Consider the following 21,585-nt stretch of genomic DNA (forward strand, 5'->3'; position numbering starts at 1 on the left):
TCCAGATAAGTTGATACACTGAGAATCAATCAAAACGAAAAAGAATTTGGTTTCTCACGGTGAAAGATACTACTATCATGACCAAGAAACTACTGCTGAATGTGCATGACCTTCATGCCCTTAGGTGGGATTGCAAAGTTATAGCTTCTAGGCACAGCGTGCACCTGCTCCAATGATCTGCTCATCCGAAACATGTTACCATGAATCAAAAAGGGTGACCATGGATTGTTGAGCTATGAGTCTATTAAGTTTTACTGATTTAGTTTCTCAAAGAGTACACCTTTGTCTGGGTTTATTAGTCATGTATAAAGTCACTAATTTTGCACTTTGTGACACATTATCCCAGGTAAGTCAATGTCTCTGAAACATCAAGCTCAACACAGACTGCAGAGAATGATCTGCAGTTGTATTTATTGTACTTCCTGGTCTGAATACATTTGAGCAAAACTAATGGAATCAACCAAAGTAACATGTATTAATCACAGGGGATTCAGACAGTAGTGAGTGAGCTTCTTGTTGTGATTGCTCCATGTAAGTGGCCTGACATGACATCCAGCACACTGAGTGTTCAGTAACCTATTTGCACATTATCCATACAACACATTAATAACTAGTGTTGTTGTTGTTGTTGTTTTTTCATTAAAATGCTGGGGAAAATTCTTAAACTTTACCTTCAAATCTCAACATTGTAACCCATGCCTTAATATTTTCTAGTTCAATCATTTTTGCCTTACTTTTCTTGTATGTTGAGTGAATTAATAATCCAATCATATGATGCTGCTTTGATTGTAAATCCTTCTTTACTTTGTCACTTTTTACTATATTTAACCCATGTTGTTGTGGGGATTCTCAACGAATGCTTTGACTGTTTTTATTGGTTGATGAATAAATATGTTGACTTACTCTTGTTTGTTAACATTTGTACATAAATGGACCTTTCTCTTGAAGCTAAAATACGATCTTGTCCATGTCATTGTTTATAATGACAAGGTGGAATATGAAACCTGGTCAATGTTTTAAATCTGGTAACACTGCATGAGTAGATTCATTTGTGTTTTTCTCTATATAATGAACTTAAACCAAGCCAGTGGTGCTGTTGTCACGTTTTACAATATATCAACTAAGGATAGAATTATGAAAAATTAAAAAAATATAGCAATACAAAAGAAGCTCAGAACAATTTATAAACAACGACAACATGCCTATTTATACTTCTTAAGTATCAAGTTTCTATTTATCGCTTAAAATCTAAAGTGAAGGTCCAAACTATGCTAAATTAACTATTATTTCAATCACAAATTTGTTTAAAAGATTGTTAGATTATTAGTTGATATTATTAAAATAGCATGAATAGGAATGTTTAAAATAGACAGTGAAAGATAACCAAAATAAAAATAAAACAAAGATGGCACAGAAATTACATGAAGTTGGACAACTCTTTAAATGAATCTAAAAAGGTTAGCTAAAACAGGCAGATACTACGGTGAGTAGCTTAAAGTTCTGCTAAAAATGGCTGAGACATAATTCATAGAGAAAAGGGCTGGATTATCACCTTGATTAACACTTTGGGGTTTGATGGCTTTGACTTGAGTGGGGTCAGCTTGAACTAGGTGATGTGAAGGAATGTGCTGCTCATGCTTGTGTTGATGCGTCTCCATGGTGACCAGTGAGCAGCACAGTCGAAGGTGTTTGCAGTCAGTTCTAGTTTCACAGCATCATATCTTAAAACAGTGTCTTGATTTGTGGAGTTAAAATAGAACTGAAGGGTTCTACCTACTCTGAACTACAGGACATGGACCTGACGCCGACTCCTCACTCAGTAAAGCGTTGGCAGCTCCGTGGAACTGACTATGAGCCACCAAGACCTGCATCTAGAACCGTCTTCAGCTCCTGGACTCCACTGAATAACAAGCAGAGCAACCTTCAGGTCAAACACACATGCGCATCACCATCTTTATGAAATAGACAATATGTTTTTATTTCATAAAAGCCACTAGGTGACAGTAAATTGCAAAACATCACAAACCACAAAATGGGAACGTTGTCATTTTTGGTTAACTTGACAATCGAAATTACCGAAAAATGCTAAAGAAATAAAAATTTACTGGATACTTTACAGTCATATAGCTTTAAGACAATGACTAGGATAAGTAGAAGAAATAAAGTGGCAGGTAGGGCTTAATAAATAATAAATTAATATCCAAAAAATAGTTACATTGAAAGCAACTGGACAAAGTAGGTTTTTTGAAGACATTTCACCTCTAAGGTTTTACTGGATTGATAAATAAAAATTCTACTGAAACTGATTAAAAAGTATAGTATGAATTAGTGATTCTATGTGTATTTCCGCTGTGTACTACATACATTGACAGTAAAGTTGAACCTTGCATTTACTATAGTGATAGAAACAGTGTTGAATTTTCTGTTTGAGACCCCAGCTATTCGTTTGCAGTTATTTGAGGAGAGGACCACCCTGGTGCTGCACTGGTTCCATCTGTGGACTGACAAACAGAGGAAACACCTGCTGCTGTCTCTGCTCCAGTGCTGCACCAAGTCACAACTCAAGTATGACCAATACTACTGCTTACATCACCAATGGCTTCATTCACTATTCATCTCTACCATAGTTCTACCACAGAACTTTGCTATGACCATCTCCTGATCCTCTGAACAGGTACTGTAGAGACATTCTGATAGAAACGGTTCCTGTCACCAAGGTGGACTTCACCTCTGTCCTGCCCCGGTTCCTCTCTCTGTATGTGATGTCCTTCCTCTCTCCCCGTGACCTCTGTGCTGCGGCTCAGGTCAGCTGGCACTGGATGTTCCTGGCTGAGCAGGTGAGAAGCTCAGACAGCAGTGATATTTAAGGTTGTGGTTCCAATGATCCTGTCACTGTCTTCTCCTCCTCAGGACTGTATCTGGGCGAGCAGGTGCATTCGAAGAGGCTGGTTCCTTCCTTATGCTCCAAGAGAAAAGGAATATGGAGCTTGGAAGAACCACTACGTCTCCTGCATGTCCACTTTGGACTGGCTGACTCCCAGGGAAGCAGCTCAGCAATATGGACACCTTATCCAGCAAAGTATGAAACTGACTGAAGAAGAGGAGGAGAGGAAAGACGGGAGGAGGTTCAGGCAGATGCTCAGGGATAAGCTTCATGAAGAAAAGGGTAGGAACAAAATGACCAGGTTGTAGTAACAATAATAGAGCCTTTTTTTTATAATCACCCTTACCTTCACAGGACTTATTTTAAGGACCAGGAGAGCCTGGGGCAGTTACAATAAGGGTGGAGGAGGGAGCACCAAAACCCTGAGACCAAACTCTGCGATGAGTCTAATGAGTTCATGGCCTTCTCTGTCCCGACTCAGCCTGGATGAAGGACAAGTCACATCTTCTGCTCAGAGCATTCAGGCCTCAGTCTCCATCAGGTGACCCTCATATTGTAAAAGTGACTGATTGTGTGCAAAAGCACTGTGTTATATAGATCATATACTTTGTATTTTTCTAAACCATGGAAAAACAAATATTAAAAAAGTAAATTACATTAAATTAGTTAACTAACAGGAAACTGTGGTTTGTCCCAAAACCCTGAAACCCTAACAGCCTTGTGTTCTCTTTCTTAGTGGAGGTGTGAACAAAGCCTGTGGAGCACTGACCTCCTTTGTCTGCAGCCCTCAGATGTCTCAGACAGTCCATCACACATCACCTGTACTGTTACTAATGATCTCCAACAGAATACCTGCTTATGAAGTAAGAAGTATACGCACAGATACCCTAATCTAAAGTAGAACAAAGACACTCCTATAGTGGAAGAAAAGGTATGTTTCTACTTTTTTATCTAGTTGCTGCTGAGTGGCGTTAAGGCAGAAGTCATGGTGGTCCTGTATGATCACAGAGGGACCCTGAAAGATCTGGTAACCCAGGTGGAGAGGGCGACTTGTGGGCAGAGTTTTCAGAGGATAGGTGTCTTAACTCCAGGAGGAACAGAGGAAGTTCATTTGCTACAAAGTAAGAATTATTTATTTTGTATTTTTCTCTGACTTGAATTTGACAATACTTATTAGTAGAAACAAGAAATACATCAATTAAGTAATGTATGCAGTGGCTATAACTTAGTTGGATAAATAAATAAAAATAGTTAAGAAATATCACCATACCTTGCTAAGAAAAGCAAACAAAAAGGTGTTATCACGAAGCTCGCTTAAAATACAGCTTGAAGGAGTATCAGAATAAGACCCAGAAATTGCTTGAATTTATCAAAAAATATGCCATTAATAACAAAAATAATTACATAAAACAAATAAGCTATAGCCAACATTTGACAAAGAAATTAGCATTAGCTAATGCTAACAAACACTGTTTCCCAAAATAAAAAAGAAATATTTAAGATAAGCCAAAATCATTTAAAAGTTAAATTGGTGGAATGCCAAATGTTGACCAAAAATGCCTACAAAGTTAAAATAATATACAACAAAATAACTCTGCTTTGAAAATGTGGACCCTAAAGTAAAGTATCATAAACAAACCTGCTTAACACCCCTAGGTTTACTAACTGCGGCAATTTAACTCATTTTCTAAATAACCTTTAGCCTTCCTTTTTAAATTAAACTTAATATAACCTAATAGTATTTTTTTTAAATTTTACTCCACTTTGATTACTATTATTATTGTTATCATTGGACCCAATATGGGCTCGACTGTAACCCTTCAGATAGTACCATGTCAGAAAAGACAGTGCTGAACACTGATCATCGGGAATTCTGGGAAAAACTGAGTCGCTGGGTGGCTGGCTCTGAGGACAAGGGATGGATTGACATCTTCTCCCCATTGGCTGCGTCTGGTAAGTGAACATTAGGGCACACAACCAAGTCCTTGTAGTTTTTATAGTATTTTCTAAGTCTTATTTTCTCTCATAGCTTCAGGAGTCACTCTAATCCAAACTCTGTCCACTCTCACTGGACTGGAGGTTTGTGCCCCCATGGGTCTGGCAACTGGAAGTTTCCAGAACAGTATGTTGACCTTCTGTCAGATGAATAAAATCATCAAAATCACCAGTAAATCTTGTCTACAACATGGTAATGAGCAAAAGTCAAACAAATCAAAGAAAAAAAAAGCATTCAATTTTTCCATGAGAGGACCAGTAGCTAAACATTACTGAACAGTTACAGTAAAAGATATGTTGAATACTTACCTTGGTATTTTAAATACAAAGTTATGATATGTATCATTGTTCATAATGGTTTCAATACAAGACCATGTTCTTCGTCCTCCAGTTTTAGGTGAGTGGACAGACAGCAGCATGTTCACCGGTCAGTGTCAGGATCACTCAGCATCTCCAGCCCTTCAGTATGTGTGGAACAGTGTCCTGCAGAGCTGGTGCACCCAGTCCAGGTGGGTGGAGGAGGCTCTGGAGGAACTGAGGGTCTACCTTGGACTACAGCTGAAGAAGATCAGCTCCCAGGGCAGAGGCCGAGCGCTAGGTGAGCTTCACACACACACACAGTCGATTCACATGTACCTGTCAATATCTGAAACATCCCTAAACTGTCTACAGGGAATTTTTTGTGGGAGAAAATTCACCTAGAGGAAATATTGGTGTCCAAACAGCTAAGTGAGGCTCTCACTGAGGGACTGACTATTCTCACTGCACAGAAAGAGGTTTGAATAACATGGAAATATACGAAAAAAATTAACCAGTTCTTCAAATGAGCTGTACATTTATCGTTGTCTTCCCTCAGACCAGACCCCTGGAGTTTCTTGCATCATTTCTGACAGGATGGAGTGAAAGGAAGGACTCTGAAGATGGAACCACAAGAGCAGCTGATTTCTCATTGCCACTGCCAGCCCCACGGGGAAACCAATCTGATCTGCCTCTAGTGTGTACACTTTGTATATGAATTTCCCCCAGAAAAAGTGAAATTAGTATTTTTGTTAAGATGTCAAGAATGTTGTGTTTATTGCTAGACATTGCTGGACTGGAGAGGTTTGATTACAAAAGAGCTGCACCACAGTGAAGGCCTTTATCTGGGGAAGCTGAGCGCTGTCGTAAAGGTGAGTAGACATGAGAATGCCATGTTTAAACAGTGACTTCTGGGTATTTGATATAAGATGGTTTATATTTTCCTAATAAGACAAATTATCTTTTTAATTTTTCTATTCTTTCTAATTTTTAATTATTTCTCTTCATCCCTTCAAATACTGCCCTAATCTGTCTGTCCATCTGCTGTTCCATTTCCTTCTCTTTCCTCCACTACATCTGCACTCTTAAAAATGAGGCCATCTTATTTACCACCCTGGTGCTGGGAAGCTCAAGATGATTTCATATGTATGCATACATATACATACACATATTCCCCTAAATGACAACCAAAACAACAGAAATGAATACTTGTTTCTGTTCTGTGTCAAAGGTCTATCTGGAGCCTTTAGCAGCTGCTCTAAACTCCAACCGTACCATTCTCAACTATGCCGACATCCAGATCATCTTTAACCCTGTGACACAGATACTGGAGCTCAACAGGTGACCACACCCAAACACCCACCAAAATCAATATGTTTGGTGCACACAGTTGTGTGGGCACAAGTTGTCAGCTGTGTGTTTTGGTTGCAGTGTGTTTCAGGAGGATCTCCAGACCAGGCTGCAGCAGTGGGGGCCACAGCAGTGTGTTGGAGATGTGTTTGTGAAACTGTGCTCGCGCCTCAGAGTTTACACCAACTACCTCAACAACTACACCACTGCATTGTGCACCATTGACAAGGTAAATAAGACTGTGGTGTTAAGTATTCAACACACGTCGACATGATGTTTCTGCTGAATTTGATTTGATTGATATTGCTGTAACTGTGTGTGTGTGTGTGTCAGTGTCGGGAGACCAAACCAGCATTCCGTGCATTCCTCAAGAGAGTAGACAGAACTCTTACAACACACATGCTGAGGTACTAATATATAGATTTATATAGACCCATATGACTATGTACAATGGTAACCTACATTTATTCCTTTTGTTTATGTTTTTCTGCAAAAGTGCCTGTAATTTCACTCCAGTCTAGAGGAGCTATTAGCTAAAAACTCTCTCTAGCCATAATATCTAGCCATAATGTCAGCAAGTACAAGGGCAAGGACGGACATTTTTATTTATTATTTTTCTATTCTACCAATGTTTCCATTTTTCTATTCTGCCATACAACAAAGTGTGTCCTTTGTGAAGCCTGCAGGAGCTGCTGCTGTGTCCAGTGTGGAGAATCCAGGAGTATGTGACTCTCCTTCAAGCTCTGTGTCTACACACACTGGACACTCACCCTGACCACACACACCTCTGCTCTGCCTTAAACACTCTTCTATGCTACAGGGGCTTTATACACAAGGTACAGCGCTACCACATACCTGGTACACATGATCCACTGCCCACTTACTCTACTCTACTCTAATTTTATCTACTCTATTCCTAAATCTTTTTTTCTTCGCTCTTCTCTTGCCTACTTTAGACTACACTATACTACACTACTTTTTTTCTGCTCTTGTCTGGTCTGTTCTGACTTTTTTTTTTTGCCAATACTCCAATCTATTTTGCTATTTGCTAATTTACTCTCTTCCAGTCTTGAATGGTATCCTGTTTTCCGCTGAACTCTTCCCCTCTGTCACTTGTACTTGAGTCGGGACCAGGGAAACTATTTTTGTTCATCCCATGTCTAACATGTGTTGCAATGACAATAAAGAACCTTGAGTCCTTGAGTCCTTTTCCTCCTTTAACCTTCTGTATACCTCTCTTATTTATCATATTTATCTCTTTGTTACCCTTCTGTCATTCATTTCAATTCAGCCCATTATACTGTACTCCAATGCTCTTCTCTATTTAATTATCAATCGTCACTACAAGCTGACTTGTATGGTGGTTTTATTTTTTTCTCCTTTTGTAGTTAAAGCGTAACACAGAGAAGGACAGGGTGATGGAGGAAACACAGCAGATGATTCAAGGCTGTCCTGTAAAAACACCTCATTGTTATATATCTCCAAATTATACCCTTGACTTAACAGTAAAAGCAAAGCTTTTGTATGCATTTGTTGCATTTCTGTACAGAACCTTAGTGAACCAAACAGACAGCTTGTCATCACTCAAGATGCTGCTTTACTCAGGAGTCCAGATGAAAAGATTCCAGACTCACTCAGGTACTGCTGAAACTTGACTGCCTCCATTCTAACAATGATGCCTTGACTTAGAAGAAAACATATTCAGTTTTAATATGTGACGTTGTTGCAAACATTCTTGATCAGGACCTTTGAACATGTGGCTGATGTGGGCCTCTTCCTCTTCAATGATGCTTTGTTGCTGACGCGGCGAAATGTGCATCACATACCCTTCACAGTGACCAAACGGTGCACACACACTTTCCTGGCATCTGTGGCCCTCACCAGCCTGACAGTCAGAGAGATCACACACACCCGCTGTACGTCTATGTGAAAAAGTTTAATATTCTCACACTTTTCATTAAATGTCATTAAATGTTCATTAGAGACTCTCTGTGTAGATGTTTGCCATGCCTTTGTCCTGGAGGGTCCTTGTCGCTCCTGGGTCTGTGCCATGGAAAAAGAAGAGATGCGAGATCACTTCCTGTCTGTGTTGCGTTCAACCATCAACTCTGCTCTAAATGAACATCACTGACAGCATCTTGACAAGACTCCATCAAGACACAAGGAGGTTTGGACACAACTTCCTACTTATAAATTACATTCTCTCACAAAAATGACTTTGACCAATGAACAGCGCCACCTGCATGTGGTAAATGGCATCATTGTTTTAAAATTAATTAAATATATTTTCAGTATTTAAAAGGAAATGATGTGTTGTGATTCAATCCCATCCCATGTTACCTTAGTAAGCATCTTTTGCTTCTCTCCAGAATGTTGTGCATATAAAATGGTACAATTTATTATTACTATAAAAATGAGTACGCTCACAGTTTTCTATTTATTAAGGCTCCAAAGTACTAGATTCAAAAAGTAAACTCAAATACCCTAGAATGATTCCTAGAACATTGGCTGAATTACACCTATTGCACTTCTCTGTACTACCTTAAAATTACTGTGTGATACATTCCTTTTAATTCATCATTGAATTTTTCACATAAAAATGTGATTATTCATGAGGAACTGCTTGTTTTGTGTGTTACACCAGGATTAATCTGGTAAAAAAAAATGTTAGTCACTGCCTTGCACAAGTGTTTAGGTCTTTACTTGGCATTTCATGCATCTGTCTTTTCTAAAATATACATAGTTATATACAACTGTTGTTTATTAGTCCAAATCACACCTTTCGAGGTTTCCACATTAAAGAGAAATGCCGTTTTTGTGAACTACGATCCCAGAGAGGGAAGAAAAAGTTTGTATCACAGAAGCGATGTCCAGGTTACTCGATATTACAATAAATTGCTGTATTCAGCGCTGCGGTTAATTTATCGTAACGTTTCTATTATACCGTCAGATAATAATATGCCGGAACTATAGTTAAGTGCAACTCAAACGGAACGAAAACAAAGTTACACAACACCCGCGTGTTGTTGCTTGTGTTGCTTTGTTTTCGGTCCCTGGAAGTTGCAGAAAAGAGAAGTGACCACATGGAGGAAATAGTAGAAGAAGAGTTATTTCCTCGAACATCGCATTACATCAGTCTTGTGAGATTATTTTGGCTAAAGAGGAAAATGACCAGGGTGTCGTCGTGAGTGACGGCCTGCCAGCATTTAAAGTATGCCGTGAAAAACCGGTGAAAGGAGGAAATACGTCCAACATGTTTCATCAGCTGCGGGACAACCAACAGACAATGTTCGCCAAAATAAAGGTAAAGACACACTAACTGGATTTAATAACGTCACTGTTTCCTAACGTAACATTGCATTGGTGAGACTCTAAATGTCATTGTGTCATTTGCAATTAATTGTTTACAAGTAGGCCACGGGTTTGGCTCTTAGTGCAACGTGACAAGTTACAAACATTCCCTTAACGTTAAGTTTTATTGTTCGTATGCAAACATAACATGAGGGCTATAGCTTTTTAATTTCATTTTAACATAATCTTTTTTGTCGGACAGTTTCAGTGTCAGTGTGCAGTGACCTGTAGAACAAAACTCTATTGGTCTGTCTCCTTCTACTTTCTCCCATTCCAAACGTTGGGCTTGTGCTTCCAGCAGTATGGGACATCTGTTTCATGTATTACTAATTTGTGTATGTCAAAAACAAACCAAAATAATATACGTTTTATATGTGACCACATTAAATTAGACAAATGATTAAACTATTGAAATAAACCTAAACATTTGGTATAGATCATAATTGATGACTTAAACATTGGAGGATTAATAATTAGGCCGATATAAATAGATAGTTTGATATACAAATACAAATATTAGGTCAATAATTAGTAATGTATTTATATTTTGTGTGATTGACTTTGCATAAAGATACAAGTCTTGTAGCCCTTCACATCTGTTTTCTGACAATAATACAAAGCACATATGTAGCATATTTTGTTTTATCGTTTACAGAGCAGTGAGGATGCCAGAATTAACATAATACAACATAATCGTTGTATTATGTTAATTCTGCAATAATCTAAAAAGGAAATCTATAATTGTGATATTCCTATATCAGACACAGTGTGCAGTTATTGATCTATACTAAAACCCAATAATCTAATACTATGACAAGTAAAAGGTATTGATAAACATTTGAGATTAGAGTCATTTTTCCTTGTAACACGTATAAAAAAGTATTTATTCATAACCAAAATAACAGAAATAACATTAATTATCATTAATTACTTAAACATTGTCACTACCATTGAGCTTGGCTACAACATGCTAATGTACAATATTGCCCTTCGTTTCATGAGATTTATTTTTTTAATTTTTCACATCCTTAAAAAGCTATAGATTTCTAGCCTTTTATTTATCTGAATTTCACAACAGAGATGGACACAAATGCTACACATGAACACAGGCTTCCCTGCAAATGACATTATATAGCAGCTTTACCTCAAACACAATGGTTTCCTCCATGACTCATTTATTAAACTTGAGTCTTGAGTTTGACCTTATTTCCAAAATGGTTTATATTGTATTGTTACTGGCACATTGAAACAATAAGATATTGTATTTTAGAGCACCACAGACGAGGGTTAGCTTTTCTTTCTTTCTTTTTTTTTATAAAAAAAAACGTTAAAATGTTTTTATGCAAATGAACAAATCCCTCATTTTTGCTTTAGCTTAGCGAAATGTTTCATCCTAGATATGTGAAAAAGAAACATGTCTCTGTGTCGTTACAGTCTGCGATTGGCCAGATTTGGATTGTTGTTGTGAGCCAGTTGAGTTGGGTTCTGGGGCTTCCCTGCCGTCACGTGACTGTGTGGTGGAGGGGGAGTCTTGCTTCGCTGTCCCAATTTTGCTGTTGTGCCGTTTGTCCCTTTCGGGGAGCAGTAGCTTTTCGGTTTGGGGATCTTGGTCGGTCCTGGGCGTCGGAATGATTCAAGAGGTATCTGGAGCAAAAATAAATAAATAAATAAAAGAGAGAGAAAGAGAAAAAATACGTTTATGTAAAATGCTTTGACTCTGAAATATGGCTGTGGCTGAGTTGTTCAGTGGCCCAGTTTTGAGACTATAGATTGTGACCAACAGGGGGAGCCAAATTGTAAATATTGGACAATCATCTAACGCAGTGCCATAGTTGAATAGCAGTACCTATGATAAATAAATATAACAAACCATACAGAGTATCTACTGTTCAGAGGATGTTAATTAGCCTCAGAGTACCAGGGCCAAAAATCACAATTTACGTCACAATGCCTTTACTCATTAGACAAAGTCATGGATTCTTTGATTATCTACATGCCAATGAGTCTATACACTGGGTATGTGTCACATTTGCCTGTGGCAGCTGTAAGATAAGGACAGTTGAATGAATTGATGTAAATGGAAAATTCTGTGTTGTCTCCGAGGCCAGAAAAACATTGTACAAGTGCAGAACAATCACTACATTTCATTTTTTCATAGAAAAAACACATTAAATTATAAAATTATTAAATAGGTTTGGCGTTAGAAAAGAATAGATCTGTTTATTTGTAAGAGGAATAAAATTACATAAAAGAATAGAACAAGTTCATGTTTTCCAGGAGGCAGCACTTGTTTTTGCTGGAGAAAACATAAAAGACAAGCTTGTGTTTTCCAAAATTCTTTAAACAACCTTCATGCTTTGTGGTACAGTCAGGTTTAAATCAGTGTGTTTACAAGAAGCAGTAGCAGCAGCAGCATCGTGTGCAGACAATGAGGTCATAGATTACAGTACATCACTTTTGGACTAGTACAGAACCCGTATCCTGTTTACAGTAAGTGTGATGCGATGTTTCCTTAGGTATGAAGAACACGTCAGCAGCAGTTACGCTGAAAAAAACTAGGCTATGCTTTGCCAAGAGTACAGTTTTTGAGCAACCTAATTGTCATTTTGTTTATTTATTTTTTATAATATCATACCTGAATTTCTATGAAAGCTTACCTACACGATTTGATAACAATCATTTATTTTTGGCTGCAGTTTTAGTTTGCTCGATATGTTTTGTTTTTTTACTAGTTTTTTCTACATTCCTAGCTTACCTCAAGCTATTTCTGGAAATAAACTTTTATTTCCTACCTCCTACCTAACTTGTCTTATTATTTCATGTTCTTACTTTGATTTCTACCTTTAGTTTTTGAACTAGAACTTTTAGTTCTTATTTTGAACTTTGAAATGTTGGCTAATTTCTTAGTAGATTTTCGATCTCAGTTTTAAATTTTTACATAAATAGAAGTATTTCCATGAGTTTTATCACAAACAGTAACATAGTTCCCATTAAAAAATGTTCTTGGGGAATTTTTGATGGGGAGGTTTTGAAAATTAACCCAAATCCCCAGTGAACTCTATCCTCAAATATTCATCTGGATATGAATCAGAACATTAGTAGGGGCCTGTATTTCAGCAGAGTTAATGGGGCAGAAAATGGGTATGGGGGCCCATAGCGTCATATGGGGATTTTGGTTGATTTTCTTCATGGAAAAAAAGAGCCCTTAATGTGCATGTACATTTTTTTTTCTCTCATACATCAGTGTTGCAGCAGGAGTTCAGCTAAGTACTTCCTCCGCTGTGTTAACAGGGCAAGGCAGTTGCCATGACGAACAAACACTGGGTTTGTTTTGGTTGCAGAGGGTAAAAGAACACATTTACAGCATCCACACATTCACATACAGTTCAAAGTCCTTTGTTTATGCCAGTTTTCCCCCATCTTCTTTGCTTTACGATGCCTCATCACCATGTGTCTAAAAATAAGGAAATACATCCTCAGCTACACTTCTACTCACACCTTGAATTTCTAATGTGCTGTTTGGCTTTTCTTTTTCGAGTTTGCTCTTTTTCTGAAACATTGTATTAAATTAATTCTGTTTTTTGACTCCAAACTTTTTAACCCCCTCCCCCTGATGATTAAAACCTCACTTTCAGCCAACCAAAGCAGTCCTTTATCCTCCAGAGTGTCACCTAATCGTCCTTCTGTCAGTCTGGCACAGATCTGCTTCTCTTTCCTCGCCAGGCTGAGCCAGTTGAGTGCACTTAAATGGATGGATAGGGCGCAGAAAGTGAGTCAGGGTTTAATTGAGGTCGCAGACAGTGTTTCCCAGCTGCTGGATGCTTTTCCTCGAGTTTTAATGAATAGCATCTTGTTTTAGCCACTGCATCATTTTTGTCACACTCAGACTGGTGTGGATCCGGTTTCTCCAGCTGCGTTCCTTCCCACTCACTCAATTTAATGCTTCGATTTTATTGTCTCCTCGTTTGTGGGTTTTATTTGCAGCAGTTGTCTCCTTCCATCTTAATGACACAGAGGTTTGAACTTTTGTATAATTACCATTTTTATCTTGTTCAACCATATTTTTGTACCGTCATAGTGTAGGGTGAATTAGTGCGCATCCAATGGTGGGTTGTTACCCAAAGAAGTTATTAAAGAAACTGGATTAAATTAGTTTTAGGTATGGATAAAAAAAGAGTTAGACTTGGGTTTTCTTTTACTTCATGAACCTCAGCAATTTTGTTCTTAAGTAGCTTATTTAATAAATTAACACAAAGCTAGTTAGTGAAAGCCAAAAACTAAAGAAATCGTACAAAATATTAACAGGCTCGATGTAAGACAAAAAATAAACAAAAATAAATATTGGAATATATAGAACGATATATTCAAGTAACTAAAAGTTAGCTAATATTAACTAAAATTAGCCTGTTAAAATATATACATTTTTTAAAAGAAAGAACTAATAAACCACAAAAAGTCAAGTACCTGACAGTATGTACAGTACACCTGTACATTTATAACAGATGTTATACTACATATATTTTATTAAGACCTCGCCATATAGGTTTATTTTTCTGAGATTACAAATACCAATGTTGCCTAATGAAGTGGTTTTTTTTTAAGGCTGCAGTGTTTTTACTAAGGACACGTTAACATTCAGAAACTATTTAAGATATTAAAGCCACAGACATACACATGGTGTATTTAAAACTACAGGATTGACTCTAAAATTATTTTAAATACATTAACAGTCTGTTTTTTAAAAGTCCACTGCAGGTCTGTAATTTTACCAACTTTCATCTTTTCTAAATACAAAACTCTGATCCAAAAGCAACATCGTGCACCAAATCTCCAAGGTTTAAAGGTTTAGGGAAGAGTTTCCACTGTATCATTGAAGAAAAACAAGCTGCTCATTCTGGGTCACTGTTTTTTTTCCTTTTTCTTCTACGGCCGATGAAAATGAAAAAAACAAAACAAAACAAAACAAAAAAAACATGACATCAGCAGGAGAACATTTGTGAGGACCTTATGAGTTTGGTGATAATATAATGGGATGTTTATGGTTAAACCTGATATGATTTTAATTTATTTATAGTAAATTAAACTTCTGAGTGTTAAATAGTTACTGTGCATGCATCAAAATATATAACAAAAAACAAGGCAAACTAATGATTTCAATTGCATTTTCTTGTAATTGGTAATTAATATTTCTGACTTTTAAACAACCAACAACATGCCGGATTTTAGTGAAAACAAAATAAGGTTGGCAAGCACTGGATGACAGACTGAACAAAAACACTTTCTTTTTTGCACACTTTAATATTGGGAGAGACAGACAGACAATGTAATTGTGATGCACTTGTGTAATATGAATTGTATAAAAACTGATATATGATACATCAGTGTGAGTAGGCTGACTATATGGCACAAATGTGCCACCTGGAGTACAATACAGTAAGTGCACATAAGTTAAAATCATACCTGGTGTGGTGTCAAATAAAGTGTGTTCTTTTTTTCATGCAGGCAAACAATGGTTTGACTTAATCACACAGAACCAAGCAAGTCAACCAACCAACCAAAATAAAAATGACAGACATTCAAACTTCAGTTTAAGCTCAAGCATCAAAGAAAATGTCTAGAGTTTGGGGTTGTGGGGTCTTGGATGTAATGGGTAGATTAAGTAACACAGGATGGGATGAAGGAATTTGGTGGTTTTCGGGTCAGTCGTTACTTACTGTAATCTGTGATGGCCTTTGGATTGGGCTGGAGGTGGGCTTAATCATGATGCTACTTGTGATTTTGTTGTTGACCTTGGTGTGAGTAGGCGTGCTGCAGTTTGCCAGCACCTGAGTCCTTGGCTCTGGGAGTCCGGGTGTGTGACACGGACTCAGCGTTTGTGTTGTGCTGCTAATGCTCTGAATGAAAGGGGAGCCTAAGTGAATGTGGATTTTGTTGTCTTCTGTGGTTATGACATTTGGTCCCGAGCTGTTGGACCTCTGTACCTGCCAGTTGCCTGCTTGTTGTCTTTCGGGGGTGACACGGAAAACTGCGTGTCCTCCAACAACCTCCACGGGCTCTGTGGAGAAGGAGCGATCAGGGGTGCCTGTGGTGACTGACACAATCTGTATAGGGGACATGGCTCTGTCTGGTGTTAGAGAACCACAGGAGTCTGGTGTCATTGCTCTGGAATATGCCATCATAGTGAAAGGTGAGAGGGCCCTGTCTGGAGAACACAGCTCCTCAGACACAGGGGAACCCTTAGATTTAGTTGTAGGGGAAACTGATTTTGCATTTGGGGAAAGAGAAGCATTATGGATGATGGTGATTCTCTGTTTTGGTGGACCTCCACTAGTAGGTATGACAGCAGTGCTGGTGAAGGACTGGGTGCTTTCAGCAGTTGGGCTGGTTATCTCCAGTGTTGCGATGTTGTGTCCATGGTCTGGTGTAACTTTAATATGCAGAGGTTGACCAGGGCTGTGGGTCAACACTACATCTTCAGACTGCACGTGGTTGCCGTTTTGCCGAGGTTGCACTTTACCATTTACCTGAAGAGTGCCGTCCTTGTTTGTAAGGAATGGGACACGTGCTCTTCTCATGTTGTTGTTTAGGTTATTGACATTGTTTATCATTGAGGTGCTACATTTGGGGAGCTGGAGCTCATTGCTATAATTTGCATTCTCCTCAGATTCACGCTCATCATATAGTTTGCCATTAACCACAGCACGTTCCAGCGGTGCTGCCATCTTGCAATCAAGTGGCACCAGATCCAGTGGATCAGTCTGAACTTCCTTAGTGGAGACATGGAGGTCTGAGAAGCGTCTACCACTCATTCCAGGACGAAGACTTTTGCTAAATCGCCTGTACCTTTCCAGTTCTCGGTTGAGCGTCTCCATTTCCCTCGCCAGCTCTTTGTTTCTGACCTCCTGCTGGGTCAGTTTCCGCTGCAGTGTAGAGTGGTCGGTCTTCATGCGACAAATCGAATCCTCTGTTCCCATGTAGTCATGAATTTTCTCCTTGAGAGCTGCAACCTCCCTGGTCAGATGGCTGGACTTTGCCTCTTCTTCCTTAAGGCGCTTGTAAAGGACATGCTCTTGGTTGCACTCTTTCTTCTCAGCAAGTTGATATTTGGAAATTTCCCTTCTGGAAGCTTCCAGCTCTTCCATCAGTGCTTTGGCTTTTTCTTGTTCATTGTTGAATTTCTTCTCCAGTGATTCAAAGTCCTCCGTTTTTAAGGAATCACTTTCCACCACTTTCATGTCCGTCAGTTTACGCTTGAGGCGTTCAACTTCCTGCGTCAAATCTTTGACTTTGTTATCCTCCTGTTGGAAACGGTTAGCGATGGGGCTCTTGATGTGCTCCTCCTTGACTTTGCTCCTCAGGTATTCCCTTTCTATGGTCTCCAGTGATTGCAGCCTTTTCTTCATCATGTTGATCTTTGAATCCAAGTCTTTGCTTTTTTCCTCTTCGACCTTCAACTTGGCTTTCAAGTCATCTCTTTCCTTTGTAGCACTGCACATTTTCTCTTCTAGCTCAGCCTTGGACCTAAGTGCTTTCTTGCTCTCCTCAATGAGCTTCTCTGTGACTGATGTCACTTTGTCTTGCTCTGCCTGAAGTTTGCCAGTGCTGTTTTGGACCTTGTTCTCCATTTGTTTCAGCCTTTCTGCCATTGACTTCCTCTCATCCACCAGCATGACTGTCAGAGTTTTTAACTTAGTTAAATCTTCCTTCAATGTCTGCTCTGTTTTTCCAAGCTGGGTTTCAGATGCTTCCATTTCCTTGACTCTTACTTTAAGAGTCTCCAGCTCACTGCTCAGAATCTTTGACACTGTCTTCTCCTTCTCCAGGTTACTTTTGAGTGAGTTGCACTCCTGCATGCTCTTGGTGAATGCATCCTCCAGTTTTTCCAAGTCCATTATCCTGTGGTTCAGCTTATCAACTTCAACCTTCAGTCCTCGACTTTGGTTGGCCTCCTTCTCCAGTTTCTTGTTGAGGTCCCTGCAGTGGTCCTCCATTCTGATCAACTCTTCATCTTTCCCCTCCATCTCAAGAACCCTTTTTCGCAGTTCTTCAAGCTCAGACATGAGGCTAGAATTTCCACACTCACTACGGCTAATTTTATCCCTTAGCTCTTGCAGTTCGTCCTCTGCTCTGCGCAGGGTTTTGTTGGTCTCCTCCAACTCATCCAGCTGCCTGCTGAGGGCAGACAGCTTCTGGCGCAACTGCCTGCTCTGGACATCCTCGCTGGTCAGTTTGGCAGTCATGGCTTCTTTTTCCAGATGGTATCGAGAAGCTTGGTCACGCAGATCAGATTCCAGGCGAATCACCTTTTGCTCCTCCTCCAGCAGACGGGCATTAGCGGAACTCAGCTCTTCCTGGGTTTTTGAAGCACTGGCAGTCAGTTCTTGTACTTTTGCTGTTTGTTGATTCAGGTGTTCAGTGAGTCGCTGCTGTTCATCCACGACCATCAACGCAAATGACTTGAGTTTTGTCAGCTCTTCCTTCAAGCCTGTGATTTTTTTGTTGTTCTCCTCATCTTTACGTTCCTGGTAGGCTTTTTCCTGGTCAATTAACAGCTTCAATCTGAAAGAGAAAGAAAGACTATAGTTAAATTTAGGCGGCCCAATGAAGATTTCAATGTATGATTTTAACACGTAGACATTAGTCTCTACTCCAGGTGCACTTTGATTTCGCAGCATCTCTACTCCTACTGCCATTTTCCTTCAGTCATCTCTAAATGATTGCATAAACTCTTTATTTTCCTGGTTTTATTTTCTGGCAACATTTAAAGTGTGATGTCATGAAAGGTTTAACGCATTATAAACTTCTTTCAGGTTGGTAGTCTATAATACGTTTGGTGTTGCCAAATATTTTTTCATACAGTTTGGGAAATCTGAGTCCAAGCTGCACATATCCATCCTTTATTTTAAAAATTGCTGCAATTCCAACACTAATTTCAAGGGTTTACCATGAGTTCGGTAAAGTTTTTTTGGGGACTAAGAAAGAAAAAAAAACATGACAAGTTCCAAAATGTTAAACTCTGAGATGATCAAAGCCGCAATCTTGTAAATCTTTTTTCCAAACAGTTTTGTAAAAGGCTTTAACCTTTTGGTTTTATCTTTTTGTGCAAACAATTAGCATAGATAACTCTTGGTGTTTATGTGTTTCTTTCACAATGTTAATTCAAGTTTGATTTATTTCTGTTTCAACAATAAAATGCATGAACAATATTTATCCCTGACTTGAGCTAACAAAAGTTTGCCCTAACTCTAGAACCACTAGTAGTTGTTTAAATCTAGTGCTACAGCATATAATTTATTGTTGTAAACACAACATGTTAACCTATGCTGCACTGGAGACACTGGACTCAGCTAAAAGACCACCAAAGGACAAAGTGCCTACTTCCTGAGTCCTGGTGATGTTGTGGCTGCAGTGTGTCTGTATGCACGTATACAGTATGGGTGCTTGTGAGCAGCTGCGGGGCATTTCCACACAGATGCATGGAATGATCCTTTAATGAAGAGGTTTCTCTACCAAAAACCACCTCCACCCTCATCCTCCGCCTTCTCCTGTATTTACATTTAAAGGAATCCCCCACTTTATTCTAAAAGGAATTACATAGACATGGGGTTTACTCTCAACTCCACACAGACACAGACACAAACCATGACTGAGCTGTTGGCGAGTGGCTCGCTTCTTAGAAGTTGATGATGTTTACATATCACTGTTTTCTTTAGCAGCTGCTACAGGGTGGGGTCAGACTGCAGGACATATGTACAGTACCGAATCACCGATGTTAAACTGTTAAACTAAGGCCATATGACACATAAATAATTATTAAATAAATCAAGAATATCTCTGGCAGGTATGAGAACTGCTATTGATGTGCCTACTAATGCTCTGAAACAGGGTTTCTGTGTTTCAAGTAGCAAACTGTAATTATACATTAGGGCTTCCTGTTTAACAAAGCATGTGCCGTTCAGCCAAGGGGCAGCATTTTTTACTCTTCTTGTATTACTCCTCAGATGAAAGATGTATCAAACTGATTAATATCAAATCAATCGTGTGACAAAAATAAAGAAATTTTTTTTAAATCTCTAAACTAATCCAGGGAGTTTCACAAAATACTAGTATAGTACTAATATAGTACTAAAAAGAAAATAGGGGTGTCACTATTGTCAGATTTTTGTTTTTAATGTTTGCCCTGACTTTTTAAAGCGGTGACACTCAATTTATTTCTTTTTTTATTCAGTCATCGAGTTGTTTTCTCAGACGACAAAAGTTAGAGAAACAGTAAGTGAAAGTCTGCAAGTCTCACATAAACCCTTCTCTTCCCTCTAATCACTGTTTGTTTAAGCTCTTATCTAAGTCTGCTCTGTTTTTCTGGTGAAGTCATCAGCTGAAATAGAAACAGAAATGTACTTTGACTCCCTTACTACACTGGACACTGGATATCCCAGTTGGGCTTTAATATACTGTATGTCAGCCATTAGAAGATGTAAGTCCTATAGTATGATTTTAAAGTATCATTTAAAAAAAATCAGCATAAATCAGCTGACAGTGGGTGTTTGCTGTGAAAAAAAGGCTAATATGGATGAACACAGGGGTCTCATAAATTACGTACTAAATCTATCGAGTATTTGCCCAAATTTCCATCCTTGTCATGCTTTATCAGAGGGCGATAAAGAAACACTAGTCTGGAACTGAAAGAACATACTTTAAAGGAATTCATTTTTCAGTGCTGTAAACATGGGCGCTAATATTCTTTTAAATATTATTTCAAGGCACCATATACCACCCACACTGCAGCGAGGTACAACAAGCAGAGGGTCACTAAATTATGACTGACCAAAACTGTGAATCCGTAACTCTTCATGAAAAACAATATATATTAACCTTTTCCAGGCTGCAGCAGCACGGCTTCACAGACTGGGTATCCCCACACTTTACACGTGGCTCCTGCTGCTGGAAACTGTTGCTCACACACTGCCTAAGGTTTTCTTACATGTTCCATATGTCAGGGTCACCGTTACCTAACCACAAGTGATTAGTGTTGATACAATACTTGTACAGGGCGATGATGTATACTGTTTATACACCTCATATCAACTGCCCCTAGAGGGCAATTTACGTATATGAAATATGTAGCTCAGATATTTATTAACTCCCTGATAGTTATGTAAAGCTCACTAGAGTACCGTTTTGTAAGAGGAACATATGTGATTTTTATTCAATGAGGTATTTTTTGGCTTAAACATAAAAAATATGATAAATATAGTACAGAGCTCCAAAGGGCAGTCGAGCTGTAAACCTCTTGTTTTCCAAAACCCTGCCCCTCTATAACAAAAATTATAAAATTGACAACTTTAAACCTACAGAAAATTTTGCTATTAGATTTATTGCACACCACATACATTAGCCTGTATTGAGACAACCCTGTACTCATACGTACTTAACTAATCTGTACTGCCTGACACTTCATTTTAAACAGCCACATGCTTTAATGGCACATGCTAAAAATTGTTTTCACTTTATATGTTTTTTGTAAAGTAAACCAATGAACTTAAACTCTATGTTGTACACTGCTAGCTTTTTTTTGGCTACTGTATAATTTTTTTAACCTTTTTATTTATTTATGCTATGGCTGGGCTGATTTTTGTAATATATTGTGAAAAAAATTGTTTTTCACAATATATTACAAAAAGGGGAACATCTAACATTTTTAATTTTTA

General features: G+C 38.5%; 2 protein-coding genes across 5 annotated transcripts in view; one reads left to right on the forward strand and one right to left on the reverse strand.

Annotated features, from left to right (window-relative positions):
* Nucleotides 1–15,407, forward strand: part of ect2l (epithelial cell transforming 2 like) — an 18,089-nt gene extending 2,682 nt beyond the window's left edge. For all 3 annotated transcript variants that reach the window (XM_008324604.3, XM_025062483.1, XM_025062484.1), the window contains exons 5-26: nucleotides 1,790–1,927; nucleotides 2,453–2,565; nucleotides 2,675–2,837; nucleotides 2,911–3,166; nucleotides 3,239–3,425; nucleotides 3,621–3,747; nucleotides 3,840–4,005; nucleotides 4,709–4,837; nucleotides 4,914–5,006; nucleotides 5,271–5,477; nucleotides 5,552–5,655; nucleotides 5,736–5,873; nucleotides 5,962–6,048; nucleotides 6,408–6,517; nucleotides 6,608–6,755; nucleotides 6,860–6,933; nucleotides 7,206–7,362; nucleotides 7,915–7,980; nucleotides 8,076–8,164; nucleotides 8,270–8,442; nucleotides 8,524–9,830; nucleotides 11,312–15,407. In XM_008324604.3, coding sequence (XP_008322826.2) covers nucleotides 1,790–1,927; nucleotides 2,453–2,565; nucleotides 2,675–2,837; nucleotides 2,911–3,166; nucleotides 3,239–3,425; nucleotides 3,621–3,747; nucleotides 3,840–4,005; nucleotides 4,709–4,837; nucleotides 4,914–5,006; nucleotides 5,271–5,477; nucleotides 5,552–5,655; nucleotides 5,736–5,873; nucleotides 5,962–6,048; nucleotides 6,408–6,517; nucleotides 6,608–6,755; nucleotides 6,860–6,933; nucleotides 7,206–7,362; nucleotides 7,915–7,980; nucleotides 8,076–8,164; nucleotides 8,270–8,442; nucleotides 8,524–8,657 — 2,859 coding nt within the window. In that variant the 3' untranslated portion in view covers nucleotides 8,658–9,830; nucleotides 11,312–15,407. The remainder of the gene's footprint in view (nucleotides 1–1,789; nucleotides 1,928–2,452; nucleotides 2,566–2,674; nucleotides 2,838–2,910; nucleotides 3,167–3,238; nucleotides 3,426–3,620; nucleotides 3,748–3,839; nucleotides 4,006–4,708; nucleotides 4,838–4,913; nucleotides 5,007–5,270; nucleotides 5,478–5,551; nucleotides 5,656–5,735; nucleotides 5,874–5,961; nucleotides 6,049–6,407; nucleotides 6,518–6,607; nucleotides 6,756–6,859; nucleotides 6,934–7,205; nucleotides 7,363–7,914; nucleotides 7,981–8,075; nucleotides 8,165–8,269; nucleotides 8,443–8,523; nucleotides 9,831–11,311) is intronic.
* Nucleotides 15,160–21,585, reverse strand: part of filip1l (filamin A interacting protein 1-like) — a 45,504-nt gene continuing 39,078 nt past the window's right edge. For both annotated transcript variants that reach the window (XM_025062485.1, XM_025062486.1), the window contains one exon: nucleotides 15,160–18,436. In XM_025062485.1, the coding sequence (XP_024918253.1) occupies nucleotides 15,577–18,436 (2,860 nt within the window). In that variant the 3' untranslated portion in view covers nucleotides 15,160–15,576. The remainder of the gene's footprint in view (nucleotides 18,437–21,585) is intronic.

Source organism: Cynoglossus semilaevis, chromosome 14 (genome assembly GCF_000523025.1).
Source record: "Cynoglossus semilaevis isolate Cse_v1.0 chromosome 14, Cse_v1.0, whole genome shotgun sequence".
Taxonomy (NCBI): domain Eukaryota; kingdom Metazoa; phylum Chordata; class Actinopteri; order Pleuronectiformes; family Cynoglossidae; genus Cynoglossus; species Cynoglossus semilaevis.